Source organism: Ptychodera flava, chromosome 6, assembly GCF_041260155.1.
Source record: "Ptychodera flava strain L36383 chromosome 6, AS_Pfla_20210202, whole genome shotgun sequence".
Lineage (NCBI taxonomy): Eukaryota > Metazoa > Hemichordata > Enteropneusta > Ptychoderidae > Ptychodera > Ptychodera flava.
In genome coordinates this window covers 32,395,257-32,410,294 of record NC_091933.1, presented here as the reverse complement: position 1 = coordinate 32,410,294, position 15,038 = coordinate 32,395,257, and the positions used below count along the sequence as shown (strand labels likewise).

Here is a 15,038-nt window from a genome sequence, read left to right as displayed (position 1 = left end):
TTTCAGGAAAACACATTCCATACTGCGATGAAGATGGCTATTACGAGAAAGAACAGTGCGATCCAACAACTCGTGAGTGTTGGTGTTCAGACAGATACGGCAAGGAGGTTGAGGGCAGTAGACAGAGGGGAAGAACCCGATGTTAGCACCTCTTTCATCATGACCATGAACTAGGAACTTTCTTAAATCATTTTTGCGTGCCTTTTGCACATGAAATTCAATTTTGATGACGTTGTTTGATGCACATCGTATTCAGTGCCAAACCAAGTCATATCACTTGTGTCTGCGCCTCATTAGTTCTCGTGACATTGCATTTTTACCATTTATCAATCATTGTTTCAATTTCATTTTTGAAATGGTGCCTTCCAACAAACCTGTTTTAGCATCAGCAAAATCATCAAGAATCTTTTGACAAATATGTACATTTTTTTTCAAATTTCATAGCAATAAAGATGATCTATGAAAGCATCTACAATAAAAATCGTGAATGAGACATTGTAAAGTTTCTGGTTTTGTGTCTTCTGTTTATGGCTTCTCTTATACTGCACATTGTAGGGTAGGATTAGAGGACACAGAATGGAGAGCATTTACATACCCTGCCAAGTCCCTATGTCACCATCATTTGAAAGTTGATCAAAACTGGTGGGCATAACATGTCCCGTATCTTACATTTTAAAGCCCCAGTAATGCTAACTTTTGATGATTTTTAGCTCACATTTGGTATACCAATGTGAGGTAATCGTATAAGCTGAATCAGTTCATTTGCATCCAATTTGCATGTCTGTATGTATGTATGTATGTATGTCCGTCCACATCAAAAAAACCTAAACCCCAGCACCTACTGTCTTAGTATTTGGTGTACAGGTGCACCTAGGGGTGTAGATGTGAATTTGTTCAAATGAACTTGTCAGTGTCAAAAATATGCAAATGAGGGGAAAAAAGGAAAAACCCTGCAAATTGCTAAAACTCTGTAACCGTTGGTCAGATAGGGTTGAAACTTGGTGTGCAGGTTCCTTGAGGTATTCTAAATTAGGTGTTTAAAATTTTGGGTGAAATTTGCATGTTTCTATTTTTGGGGTAATTTTTTCAGTTTTTAGTCAAAAAATGTTTTTCTCTGAAACCACTCATCTGATTGCTTTGAAAGTTGGTATACATGTTCCTCAGGATGACCTCAGTCAAATTTATACAAATTGAATTGAAATTTTCATATTTGTAATTTTGGGGCAATTTTCCGAATTTTTGGTCAAAATTTTTTTTATTCAAAAAGTACTGATCTGATAGCTTTGATATTTGGTATACAGGTTCCTAAGGTTGATCAAAATCAGTTTTATGAATATCGTGAAGATATTTCAAATTTCGTATTTTTGCTGAATTTTTTGGTTAATTTTCTCATTTTAAGTAAAATTTCTGAAACCGCTAGCCCAATTCCTCTAAAATTTGGATTGGGTGTTTGCAAGACAATTTTGTCATTTTTTGGTCAAGAAAACTTTTTCTCAAAATTACTTGTCTGATAGCTTTGTAATTTGCTACAAAAGTCCCTCGGGATGTTATTAGATAGATTTTCTGCTCAAAGTGTTGGGAAACCCCCAAATTTTTATATTTTAGGTAATTTTCTCAGTTTGTGACCTTAAATGACCTACACCAACCCAGGATATGTTGTGAGACAGTTTCAAAGGCTGTGAACATAATTTTGTCATATTTGGTATCAATTTGTAGTAAAATTTGATCCAGACAAAGCAGAGGTAAATTTTTTTAATTGCGAACCAATTTTTGCAACTTTTGCATGTAAGATACAAGAACTGATGAGAAATTTGGATCCAGGATAATTCAAGATGTCGTAATCACCCCCCCCCCCCCCCACCCCCCCCCAGTGGAAGTGCTGTTTACATTCGAATGAAAGCTCTCATAGCATTAATTAAAACATCCCCAAGGTTGTAAATATATTTCCTGCCAGCTGGATTTACGTAAACATGGTCTACCAAGGGGTGGAACATTTGATATTCAGGAGGGGGAAAGGTCTAGGAGATTGATGAGTTAGTATTACTTTTTACCAGATCCCTTGTACATGTTTTTCCCACTCTGTATTTTTTCCCCACTCTCCCACCTCTTCTTTTTATCAAACCTTCTCTGGCTAATTTTTTTGTTGACATTTGCTTATATTATGTATGTAGTATCTGCTTGTCCCATTGCTATAGAAGTTGATATGCATGTTCCTCAAGATGACCTCCAGTGCCTAAGTTGCAGACCTTATTTGCTTTTGTCATTCTTGTTTTTCTGGTTTAAATATTTCTTGAATTTACCAATTCAAACCGAATGTGAGCACACTGTCCTTGACGGTATTTTTTTTCATTATTTTTATTTTATAAATCATTAATTTGCAACTTCTTATTCTACTCCCAAAAGAATGTTGAAATGCACGCTATTTGTCTTGTCAGCTTATCGTTCAAATGCGTAAAATGCGTTTTTATTGTTTACATTTGAGTCTGGAATTGTAGTCTGGAAGTCACTTTTCAACAATAACAATGCAGTTTACAACCATAGGGGCTGAGTTGACAAGCTGGATACTGTGTATATCAACATTCTTTGGGGAGAAGAACAAGAAATTATGGTTCACATTCAAAATGGTGAAATTATCATCAAAAGTTAGCATTACTGGGGCTTTAATAAAGAATTTAAAGGAAAGAGCCGGGAGTAGATGGTATACTCTGGGATACCTCTAACCAGTTTCAACCAGTTTGAACTATGTGCATGGTTAAAAAACGCACTAAGCAACTTCTCAAGGCACTTGGTAACTCCATATATAGCTACGTCGGTGCTCTGCACCTCCATGTACAAAGTTTTATATACCTCGGTGAGGCACTATGTCCACTGAGTATGCAGTCTGTTTTCATTTTGCATGCATAAAATAAATTATTTTTTCTTACTATAAACATAAACGAGTTTCGATTTGGAATACCTTTGAATCCAGAGTTCAATGACCTTAGCGATGTGAAAATCAATCAAGGCACAAAGACTGGCAGGAATAATAACAGGAATATACTAGACTGAGCCACAGTGACTGTACAATAGCATGAACATCCCCCTATTAAAGGTATACAGTCACCTGTAATCTAAATCTGCCCATATATGGTCAAAGGGGCATTCCTTGGTATTAAAAATGCCCATGGTGAGGACGCTGTTTTTAAAATGCGGCCACCCGCTTAAAATCTATGATTGGTTAGATTTTCTCTTTCCATGGTAACTGTGGCAAAATTAGAACAGGTGACAGTATACCTGTAATGCTATCTGAGCTGGAAGATGTAGAATAAGTCTGAATCAAGGCAACTGTGGCAAGCAATGCTGCTACTCAGTTTGGTTTCACTGGAATCAGGAAAGCCAAATTTCTATCCCTCCAACATTCCCTGCAACCTACCAGACTTGCTAGATGTATTGGTCAAACCTTCAGATAAGTGTTGCGTGGCCAATATTCCACTGATGTATTATATATAATGTCATTGGCTGGAAGTAGAAGTTCGATGTTTTCGTGAGAAGCTTCCTCTACCAAACTCATGGGTGAAGTGTCTTAGATTATTCCACTGCATCTGACCAGTTGTAAACGGGGATGAAAGCACAGAACGTTGACTTTGCTATGATTTGGGTTATTTACATAAATTTACATATTGATGATGTGGAAATGGGAGGGGGAGGAGCTCCCCTTCACACTCCAGACCTGGTGGCAACACTGAACATTTATCCACCATTAAAATCAGAATTAGAGACAAAATCCAGACATTGCTGTTATTATTACTTCTCGACCCTTCTAATATTAGAATTTAACTTGGAAGTTTATCTGATATTATCTAATAAAACAGTATGTCAGGTATCAGCTGCCACCATCCCTTCTAATATTACACTCTAACTTAGAAGTTAGAGGATATTATAAATTTAACCGATAAAACAGCATGTTTTGGTCCAGGTTTTGACGTGGAATGATCTTGATAGGGCATAGATGCTTTTGTCTGTCTCTGAACCTTTCCAATACTGCAATTTTGTGGCTTTTGGTTCAAGATAGTGAAAAAAGGCATAAAAACTTGCATAGTTTGGAAAACCAGTATAGAATTGGGTTGCAAAATAACCGCAATCATACCCATCCATAATCCATAACACTAGGTCAAAATTCGTAATACACTAGTTATAAACATAGACACAAAACAGCACAGAACAGACAGTAAAGCACCGGTACACACAACAAAGTCAAATTCATGAAAGAAAGATATATGGACCTATGGCCAAAAGGCCAAGAAGTGATGTCAGGTGATTCGAAAATAGTAAGCACATCCTGCCCTACATGTGGCACCCGCACTATATCAATCTGTAAGTCAGATAGGTAGTGGTCACCAACTAAGGTCCAATGTCACTGATGCCATCAGCGATCATTTGTCGAAGAGAGATGCTGTATTTATCTACCAGCTTGTGATACCTGCCAAAAAAGTGTCTGAATGTAGAGACAAGTCTTTCTCTGGTGTAACCTTGATTTAACAGTTTGTAAGAGAAATGGCTATGTCCGTCTACAAAATCACCATATGAACTACATGCTCTTGCATATCGAATAAGCTGGGAAATGTATACCCCATAAGCTGGTGAGAGCGGAATATTACTGATGAGGTGTGGGAAATCGATAATACCAAAGTTGAAATCATCTCTCTTGTCATATAGCCAAGTAGAAAGGTGACCATTAGAGTCAAATTCAAGGAAAATATCCAGCTATGAAGCAGAAGAGGCTGTTTCTGTAGTTTCTTTAATCTCCAATTCTGGAGGATAGATATAGTGAGATAGTCACTGAATTTGGAGTTATTCATTGAAATAAAATCTTCTATGTATCTAAATGTTAAGTTGAAAGTTCTAGCTACAGAGACCTTTTTCTGTTTGATTAAGTTTTGGATAAATCTGCCTCGTATGAGTACAGAAATAAGTAAGCAAGCAAGGGTGCACATTTAGTACCCATAGGAATTCCTATACACTGTTGGAAAATCATCATCTTTCAAATTATCAACAAAAATTTTTTTGTTTTTAAACTCATCTAATTCAATCTGAAGTTACTTAAGTTTACATTTCAACATCTGAATCTCCTTGGTGCTCTCTGACAGTTTTTTCTCTAAAAATAAAATATACTCTTTACACAAATCAACGGTATCAAGGTAAGAAGGCTTAATAAAAGAATACGAATGGTCTTCGATATGTGTTTGGTGTGGTATAATATGATGAATGTCAGTCTGTACAGAAGCATCTCTGACAGATATCTGAAAAATATGAAGAGAATGAGATAATTTGTCAGATTGTTGCATAACAGAAATTAATTAATACATTCGATATTATTCACAACTGTCACATGTGTTTGGACGATAATCAGTGATCTGTGGATATGACACAGAGCAACTTTCAAACTGCTTGCTTAATACAGAAACAGCACATATACATTGTATGCCTCGTATATCATTAAAATACCGTCAAGGACAGTGTGCTCATATTTGGTTTGAATTGGTCCATCAAGAAATATTTAAACCAGAAAAACAAGAACGACAAAAGTAAATAAGGTCTGAAACTTTAGGTACTGGAGGTCAACTTTAGGAACAGGCTTAGCAGAGGAATGTTTCAACACAGTCCTTCATGGTTTCAGCAGGTCTGCCAATATGTATCAGTTCATGAACAATGACAGGAAATGACTCAAGGTCAGTGGAGTAGCCTGTTTCAGTCACTGCCACCACTCCTACACATAATAGGTACACTGCATACAAATAGGTTAGAGATTACAGAATCTCCAACTCAGATGTGTGGGCTGTTTTAGGTAGTGACACCACTCCCGCACATTCGCAGGATTTCCCCTTTTTCTTACCTCATTTGCATATTTTTGACACTGACATGTTCATTTGAATAACATCACATCTCAACCCCTGGGTCTACCTGTACACCAAATACTGAGATGGTAGGTGCGGCGGTTTGGGAGCTTTTGCGTGTGACGGACATACATTCGCACATACATACATACATGCAGACATACAGACGCCACCAACTCACCATATAAGCTCATTTTGGTATTTGTAGACATACCAAATATGAGCCAAAAATAGTTTCCATAAAAATAACCTAAAAAAAGTTTAAAAAATTGAATTTAGTCAACTTGATTGTTACTGTGTAAATCAGCATTTTTGATGATCTATGTTTGAATCATGGAATACATTATTGATGAATGTTGTAATGTTATATGCTTACCTTTCTGTCTGTCGAATGATCAAAAGCTACTCGTCTGACTGCCTTTGGTATTGCTTCTGTTTGAATTCTCTCTCTTGGTTTTTCAGGGCCTACACTTTTACCTCCTGATAGGACAGGCTTAGGAACAGCTCCTATGGAAATTTAAAGATTGATGTATTAAATCGCAGTGGTTGTCGCGCCGCGCATGCTCCTGAAGGGGTCCCCCCTTGTTGAAAACATATCTGAGAATGCCGCATGAGGTTACGTGTTAATTATTATGTTTGCAATATTGCCGCTTGTTGAAATGGTGGCTGATCTGTCACAAGCATACGAACTTACCAAATCTAACACGCAATAAAAGGTCAATTAATCTAAGTTAAATATCTGCTGAATATTGAACAGTAATTACACGCTGGATTGAGATCACATTTGATCATGATTTTCTTGAATCAGTTGAATGGGGCTTACTCTGGCCATGGAGCTAAACACTTACCCGTACCCGTGTATATGCCAACAGACTATCAATGATCGGGCTATGGTCTACGAAATTGCTAGCAAGGACGAGAACTTTCATTTCAAGAGGCCCAACAGGAGTACAATTTACAAAAACGCAAGCTACAGAAATCTACAGCTCGCAGAGCAATGCCCACTGCATTAAGAAGCATCTGTTCCGTGGTCTGCATGAACGTCGGTGTCAAGAGAACCGGGTATATGGCGCGCCACACTCGGCTGTGAAGAATCCAAATCCACTGCGAAGTTTACCTCGTTGGGGGTGCAAATGAGAATTCCGAGCACAGGCATCAGGTCAAGCGAAGGACCTTTCATAGGTCTTCTTGTTATGTGGGGATTATCTCATTTGAAAGAGGATTCAGACCTACCTGGCAATCAGAAGGTACAACAACGAAGTTTGCGCAGCACCAGTAGGCCTACACTAGCTAGCCGTTGGATCACTGCCATGACCGTGCACAGGATTTCTCAATACGTCCCTATGTGTAACCGTGCAATTTTCCTGCAAAATGCCACGAAAACCCGCTCGTTTTGTCTATTGTGTCCCGTCATTTGACTATTTCGTGTCACGTACTACTAGAAGAAGTAAGAAATGGTGATCAACAGTGGGTCGTGGGCCAAGTCGTCGCGGGGCCGGTACATTGTGGGACCGGATTCTGTTATATGTGTGTGTACGTCAACGCGGTGACCTTCTCCCTTATCGAAGCAACAGCATCTCCCGTGTCCTGCTCTGGCTTGCCGATCATGGTCTTGAGTGTAATTTTTGTGTTAGGCATTGTGCTTGTTGCTGGTCTACATATATATATATATACAATGTTGATCATTTTAGTGATGTATTTTTACTGTGCTGTACATAGCACTGTGTACAACCAGCGTGACCGCGCGCGATCAAACCCATTTGTTCACTGTGACTGCATGCAGTAAACTCAGCGACATAATGTGCCGAGTGTAGTCTCTCAATGTTCGTAGCCTTACATGAGTTTATAGATAGAAATACACCACTGAAGTTCTTTTCCGATCTTAATATTTTACTATTGCATGATGATGAGTTTTACGAAGGCAGGCCGTTGACAAAGTGAGGGACCGCTCCCATCTCACTCCGATTGAAGTTGAGAAGACTTATGTTTACAAACATTTATGTTTATCAACAAAAAAACACGCACACGCAGCGCGACGACCACTGCGCTTTAACTCAACTAAATAATATGTTTCATATTTCTAACATGAACGACCATCAATTAATGAAAATGTTGCAAATCGATGTCTTGTCATCAAGAGAAATGAAAACATGGTCGTAATGATTACATTGGTGTTGACTGCAAGTGTAGTCCAGTCAAACGCAACCAGCACGTGTAAATATGAAACACAGCCTATGTACGCATGCGCATTGTCCTTTAGTTCATTGCATGTCAGGTAAAAATGGTGTCATCGTTTATGCTAATGTTAGACCAAGTCGCGATAATCTCTTTACGCGAATAAACAGTGTAACGGAAGCGCAATGCGCATCAGGACAATAGAAATGCATTGCGTTTCCCGACCGTTTTGTGGAGGGACCGTGTTTGAATGTAGAGACAAGTCTTTCTCTGGTGTAACCTTGATTTAACAGTTTGTAAGAGAAATGGCTATGTTGTACATGCATATACTAAAATGTACATAGTGTATATGTGTTCTCCAAGTTGACAACCTTCTTTGAAAAATGCCCAAATAGATAAAAAATAGTGACAACATCACTGTTCGCTCCCATATAGTTATCAAAACAAGTCAACAATTGTATGAAACATGGACATACATATACAGACAGACTGACATACACAGACTGGCACAGAGTGATGGCATTGACCCCAAGTGTGCCTTGGCCCATGGAGAGTGATAAAGATATAGCAAACAGCTGAATGTAATGATAAAATAGTTAAGTATAGGCCTATACAGGCACTGAGAGTGAATATGTTACAGCAATTTGATTAGTTTCTTTTCCTTTTCTACTTCTGTGATAATCTTTAAGACAATCAATCTGCAAGGCAGTTTATGTATTGACAAATATGTTATCTTTTACAAGCACACAGTAAACTGTTCTTGATTTTTCATTTACAATATTTGACATGGACTGAAATACATAACATGCAACCAATGTTTACACTTTGCCCATACACCAGATACATGGAGGAATTTCAACATAAAATTATTACTCAGAAAACCCTATACAGGGAAAAGTAAACATTGTTTTCTTCCAGAACAGCTGGTGCATCCACATCTGGAACAACTTACAAACTTAACCAATTACACAAGGATGATGACACAAGAAATAAAGTTAAACTGTGGTGAACTTGACTATTCCTTTCAAATCCTTACCTTACTTGACATCTTAAACTAAAATACACTGCATGGTTAGTTACGCACAAAAATACATCGGGGTGGACCATATGATGAGGGATGGTGTCTGGAAGATCGATGAGGTACATTATCTTTTTTATCCGATCCATTGTACATTCTTTTTTCCCCACTCTCCCACCTTTTCTTTTTGTCAAACCTTCTCTGGCTGAATTTTTTATTGGCATTTGTTTGGAATTGTGTCAAAATCTGCCAGGATTTTTTACTGCATTTCAACACCAAATAAAGTTAACCATATCAAATGCTTACTAAATCACCACATTATATACTCTTAATTCCAGTAGGTATAAAATTACCAAAAAAAATCTTAAAAATACAAAATGAAAGATATCTCAGTAAAACTGACAGTTTCGCAAAGTTGCCCCAAAAATTCAAAATTCCGGATTTCAACTTAATTTCAATATATCTTATTAACAAAAACCCTAACAACCGGTTTACTAAATATCAAAGCAATCAGACTGGTAAATTTTGAGAAACAAATTTTTTGACCAAAAATGAGAAAAATTGCCCCCAAAATACAAAATTGCAGATTTCATCCTAATTTTAAATATATCTCATTAACATAAACCCTAGGAACCTGTACACAAGATATCAAAGCTACCAGATCACAAGTTTTAGGAGAAAAATTTTTTGACCAAAAAAAGCAAAAATTGCCCCAAAAATAAAAAAAATTGCCAGTTTCAACATACCTTCAATACATTATATTGGGATTAATCTTAGATACCTGTATACCAAATATCAAAGCTATCAAATGAGTAGTTTTTGGATAAATTTTTTTTTATCAAAAATTGGGAAAATTGCCCCAAAATTACAAATATGACAATATCAATACAATTTGCACAAGCATGACTGAGGTCATTCTGAGGAACATGAATATGAAGTTTCATAGCAATCAGACGAGCGATTTCAGAGAACAAGATTTTTTGACTAAAAACTGAAAAAATACGCTAAAAATACAAACATGCAAATTTCATCCCAATTTTTGCACACATACTTTAGAATACCTAAAAAAATCTGCATACCAAGTTTCAACCAAATCTGACCACTGCTTACTGAGTTTTAGCCATTTGCAGGATTTTTCCTTTTTCCCCCCTCATTTGCATATTTTTGGCACTGACATGTTCATTTGAACAAATTCACATCTCCACCCCTAGGTGCACCTGTACACCAAATACTAAGACAGTAGGTGCTACGGTTTAGGAGTTTTTGATGTGGACGGACATACATACATACATCAGCGTTGGAAACTACGCCCGTCCTCCCGTCCGAGACGGGTAACTTTTCAGTCGGACGGGAGGAAAATTGTACTTCCACGTCCGTGTGTCGGGCTCTCGATAGTAGCCCATACCACAGTTACGAGTGGAGTGATACGTACCGGCCGCCGCGTACCCCTTCTTATATGCATAGTACGCGGCGGCCGGTACGTATCACTCCACTCGTAACTGTGGCCCATACGGCATACCCAGTAATCTCATCGATCATGATCAGCTGCTTCCAGATGTTGTTTTAAACGAAATGTAGTATACCAATATGTCGGACTTCGACGCGCTAATATGCTACTGAAACTGTGCAACTGTGTGACGCCGGAATGCAGTGCAAGCGAGACATGTAAACACGGGAAAACAGGAAGTCGCTCATACTAGTAAATCTCACACTAAGCGAGATTTGCGCGATATCAGCCAGTGCTATAAATATAAAGATGTAAAGGAAAGATATAAAGGATATAAAGGAAAATGAGGGCAACTCCACACATCGGCTCTACCAAAATTGTTTAGTATTACGATATGGTGAATAAAAGGATCATTGCATTTATTTTGTGTGGAATACATGGCGAGACACCGGTGAATCGATAGTGCCTTGACCCTAGTCATGTGATTTGGGTCCCCGGTAAACCGGTTTGTTGATTGAGTGATTCGTCTTAACGGTGTTTCGGAACCACAAATGGGGTTCCTTCATCAGTCGCTCTCTCGTTCCATCCGTTTGGTTGTGTGATGAAGTCATCTTCGTCCTCCAGGAGGAGAAGCCAGATTCGTTATTGAGAGAGTTAGCCACTATTGACTGACTCTATAGTGAGCGATCCGGTGTGTGGTGTCATATTACATCTAACATGACCAAGCATCGACCGGAGTTTCTGGACGCTTATAAGGATTTTTGTTTTAGGGCATATTTTGAGCGTTGCTAGTGCTCGTTATGTTAACAGTACATGTTGTCCTAATCTGTCAACGATTAGTTTGTTTAGGCATTTAAATCTATTATCCGAACTTTTAGTTTTGTGTCAATTTTTCGTGGACTTTGTAATAGATTTCGGGTCGATATTTTTGCCTGCTTTCCGGTGTTTGAAAAGCATGTTGTGAAGGGCTGCTTCGAGAAATAAATCTTGTTTCTCTGTGTTTAGCCATTCCCAGGTTTCATGGTTTCGTTAACTATATTTGCTGTAAACGGCCTTTGAAATCGGTTTGGTCTGAGGAGAGTATTGGTTTATTTAATTCATGCCGCCAACTTTGATTACTTATATGGCACCTCTCTCAGTTTTTGATTTTCTTTGCCAGATGATGTTTTCTGTATTGCTCAGCAATCTTTTCAGTTTGGTTGATTGTAGTACCAATTCGATGACAGATTGCATCTTGGTTTTATACGATAAAGTGGCATAAAATGGAGACAAATTAAAAAAAAATGTTTCCCCGTTGTTAAAACCGCTATCGTGAGACCTTTTAACTGTTTGAGCGATATGGGCAAAGTGTGTTTGAATTAACTAATTAATTAATCAGAGTGTTATCAGCATTGTTATTGCAGAAATTTTGTATTCAAGTCCGGATTAGAATTCATTTCAAACAGTGGAATTCAGAACAGTATGTTTGTAAGATCACAGTTAATACTCATGTTGAAAATAAAGTTGTTCACAGTTTGAAGTTCATAATGGTTTTGTGTTTTGAATGAATGGATTTGTCAAAAATTCAGGACAGGCAACTTTCTGGCAGGACAGGCAAGTTTTGAAAGTTACCAGTCCTGATGTCTGGCAAATATTTTGGCCAGTTTCCAACACTGCATACATACATACATACATACATACATACAGACGATATTTTGCCACCTTATATGAATACCTCCCATTTGCATATATACATATGCATATTATATGGGAGCTAAAAATGACACGAAATCTTGTCAAATAAGATTTCCATCATCTTTTGATTAAGTACTGTCATACATACAATTTTTTACATATCTTTTGAACACTATTCAAATATTTTTCAAAAAATATAAATGACTGGAATTATTTAACTCGTACCTGGTTTCAATTTCCAAATTTTAGCTCCAAGAGAAACTGTTATATCTTCCTTTTTGAAATGCTTATGGCATATCACTGTTGACTTTGTCACTTTAAAGCTGTCTCGCCCATCTTTCCGGCATATCTTGCTGCACCATATATCCTTCATGGGAGGCTTAAGAGGAAACCTAAAATGGTGGATTCCAGTAGGATTACCTTGTCTGTCCCTGGCAGTATTTGCACAACCAAATGCGCAGCACTGCCTTCCTCTGCTGATTCTGGTTTTCTACAAAGATAATAACAGTAAGATTAAGGTAGCTACATACCTTACACACACTTTCAAATTTTTATTTTTTTCTCAGTTATAGAAGTTCCAAACCTCACTTAAGTATATATGTGTATTCTCTGAAAGCCCCGATATTGGGAAATCTGACCGTGCACAGTACATAGTTATTATTTGCATAATAATCATGTGACAAGCGTTTTGTTGAACCTTCCAAAAAAAGGTTTTTCCTCAATTTAGCGAACACGCTGCACGGTTTCCGGCTCAAATTTGTGCATTGACAAGCCTTGATCATGAGAGAAAATGCCGAGAGAGTTTGACCGGTTGACCTCGCTGTTAATTTTATGCAGGAAATTACAATAACAATGCTTGGTCGAATGACGCAGTGCCTTGAGGGTGGGATCGCCAGTGGTATAGGGGAGGAGTACCTTCCCGATGGTGATAAGTGGTGCGGATTACCGTCGCCTAGGTGACTGGCGTTGCAAATACCTGGACTGAACCCACGCGTGGACTGAACCATTTGGTTTTTTTTGGGTGTCGATGGTACTTTGACAATAAAAGTAAAGATGCACAGATATTGAGTTTATTGTCTTGTTATGAGCGGCCAGTATTTCCAACAGCATGAATTACGTGCATTTGCCCTAGAAGAAATAAATAATTTCGAATAAAACATCGCGAATATAACCACATTCCTTAAGCTCGACGTACCCAAAGAACCATGAAATCGCCGACTTTCGATTGAAGAGATGGGTTTGCCAAACCGCGTATACAGAAAAAGTGGCAGATGACTTTATTTTTAGAATCATAGACAGTATAGCGAGATGTAAAAAATGTGAAAGAGGCTCCCATCTAACTATCCTAAATGTTTTTGTGTCGAGTTTGTGTTTGATTCGTTTAAAATGTGTTCCTACATTCTTATCCGATTGTGTGTGTTAATAAAAATGTTTGTTTCGCTTTGGATATTTGTAGAGAAGTTTGGATTAGTGTGTACGGTAATGTTTTGTTTGTGTGGCGAAAGCTTATGGCGAGACGCAGCCGGACCTATGTTGTTACAAAAGTTGATAGAGTCGCCCTTTGACGCTTGCGTTTCGAAACCCGGTTATGTTTTTTCTCATCAGTCGCGGTGTAGATTCTTTCCTTAGTTTGTGTTTGTGAAAATTATTTTAATGCATTTTAGTGGTCTTGCTTTTCGATTAGCGAGGCAAGTATATTAATTTTGGTCACGTTGTGAGTCCGTTTGGTGGTTCGGTTTGTTTGTTCTATGTTTCTTTACTTCGGTAAATTTTGTTTTGACTGGTGTGTCTTTTAGATTTTTGCGGAGGTTTGTGAATTTTAAGGCAATAAGTACCACTGGGGGTACGGATTTTATGTTTATTGGATCAAGATACTCACAAGTATCCTGGTTGATGTGCTTGTTCTCGTACATTTTGATTCATAGTTCGTTTACTTTGTTTACTGTTTGTTCTGGCTTGTTGTGTATAATACTGAGTGTTGCGTAATTGCCTTTCGCATTCGAGTACGTAATCGTTTGTGTTGACAATGACGAAAACCGACCCTTGTCGAGGGTTTTTTTTCCCGAAACTTGTCTATTGTTTGCAAGCTGGTTTATCGCGATCCTTTTAGCACGCGACATGTTTTGTTTCCTTGTTTGAAAGGGTATCTCTAGAAGTGCGAGTTTAGCAGCTTCAGATAGCTTTCAAGTTTTTGGTGTTTGTTGTTTGTAGAGCCCAATTGACTTTTCTTTGAATTTGTGTTGTTGCGATTGTTTGTGTCTCACGATGTAGCGTAGTCACATTTTACGACTTTATTTGTTGAAATCCTGAGGTGGTTTTATTCTGTTTGATTTTGTTGGCGTCCGAATTAATTTTAAGGCCTTTGCCTAGTACTATTTTTCGGAGTTTCATAGTTTGAGCGATGGTAGGTTGTTGTTGAATTTCATGTTGTTGTCGGCTTTTCTTTGGAAATAGCTGATTTATTTCCACGGCCATTTTTTCTGTCACGTTATTTTTATGTGTACGATTTTTGTTATTTCTTTTAAGTGTTTGTGTGTTCATGTCATTTTATGGTTTGGTTTTTTTTTTGGGTAGTTCTCTTTTTGGAGTGTTTGGTGGCCCTGAAAAGGGCCGCTTGGTATGGGTTTTTGTTAGCGCTTGGCGCGTTTGTTTTGGCGATGAGCCTATAGCTTTTTTATGCTTCTTTTCGGAGCTATGGCCAGTAGATGGTAAAAATGCACGTTTCACATTGTTGAAGCTATCGTGCTATGGGGAGTGTATGCCATTGTACATTATAGAACCCAAACGTGTAAGGCAAACGTGCATGACTAAACACTGTAAAAGTCTACACGTTAGACATTTTAGACACGTT

The 15,038-nt window shown here is 38.0% G+C and overlaps 2 protein-coding genes across 2 annotated transcripts in view; one reads left to right on the top strand and one right to left on the bottom strand.

Annotated features, from left to right (window-relative positions):
• The window catches only part of LOC139134449 (balbiani ring protein 3-like), a 50,656-nt gene extending 50,154 nt beyond the window's left edge, over positions 1-502 (top strand). Inside the window, exon 44 of the mRNA XM_070701310.1 lies at positions 7-502. Coding sequence (XP_070557411.1) covers positions 7-146 — 140 coding nt within the window. The 3' untranslated portion in view covers positions 147-502. The remainder of the gene's footprint in view (positions 1-6) is intronic.
• A 4,337-nt stretch (positions 503-4,839) lies between these two features.
• LOC139135518 (uncharacterized) overlaps positions 4,840-15,038 on the bottom strand; it is a 22,608-nt gene continuing 12,409 nt past the window's right edge. The window contains exons 2-4 of the mRNA XM_070702932.1: positions 12,413-12,677; positions 6,250-6,380; positions 4,840-5,279 (exon numbers count right to left, since the gene is read on the bottom strand). Of these exons, the coding sequence (XP_070559033.1) occupies positions 5,076-5,279; positions 6,250-6,380; positions 12,413-12,677 (600 nt within the window). The 3' untranslated portion in view covers positions 4,840-5,075. The remainder of the gene's footprint in view (positions 5,280-6,249; positions 6,381-12,412; positions 12,678-15,038) is intronic.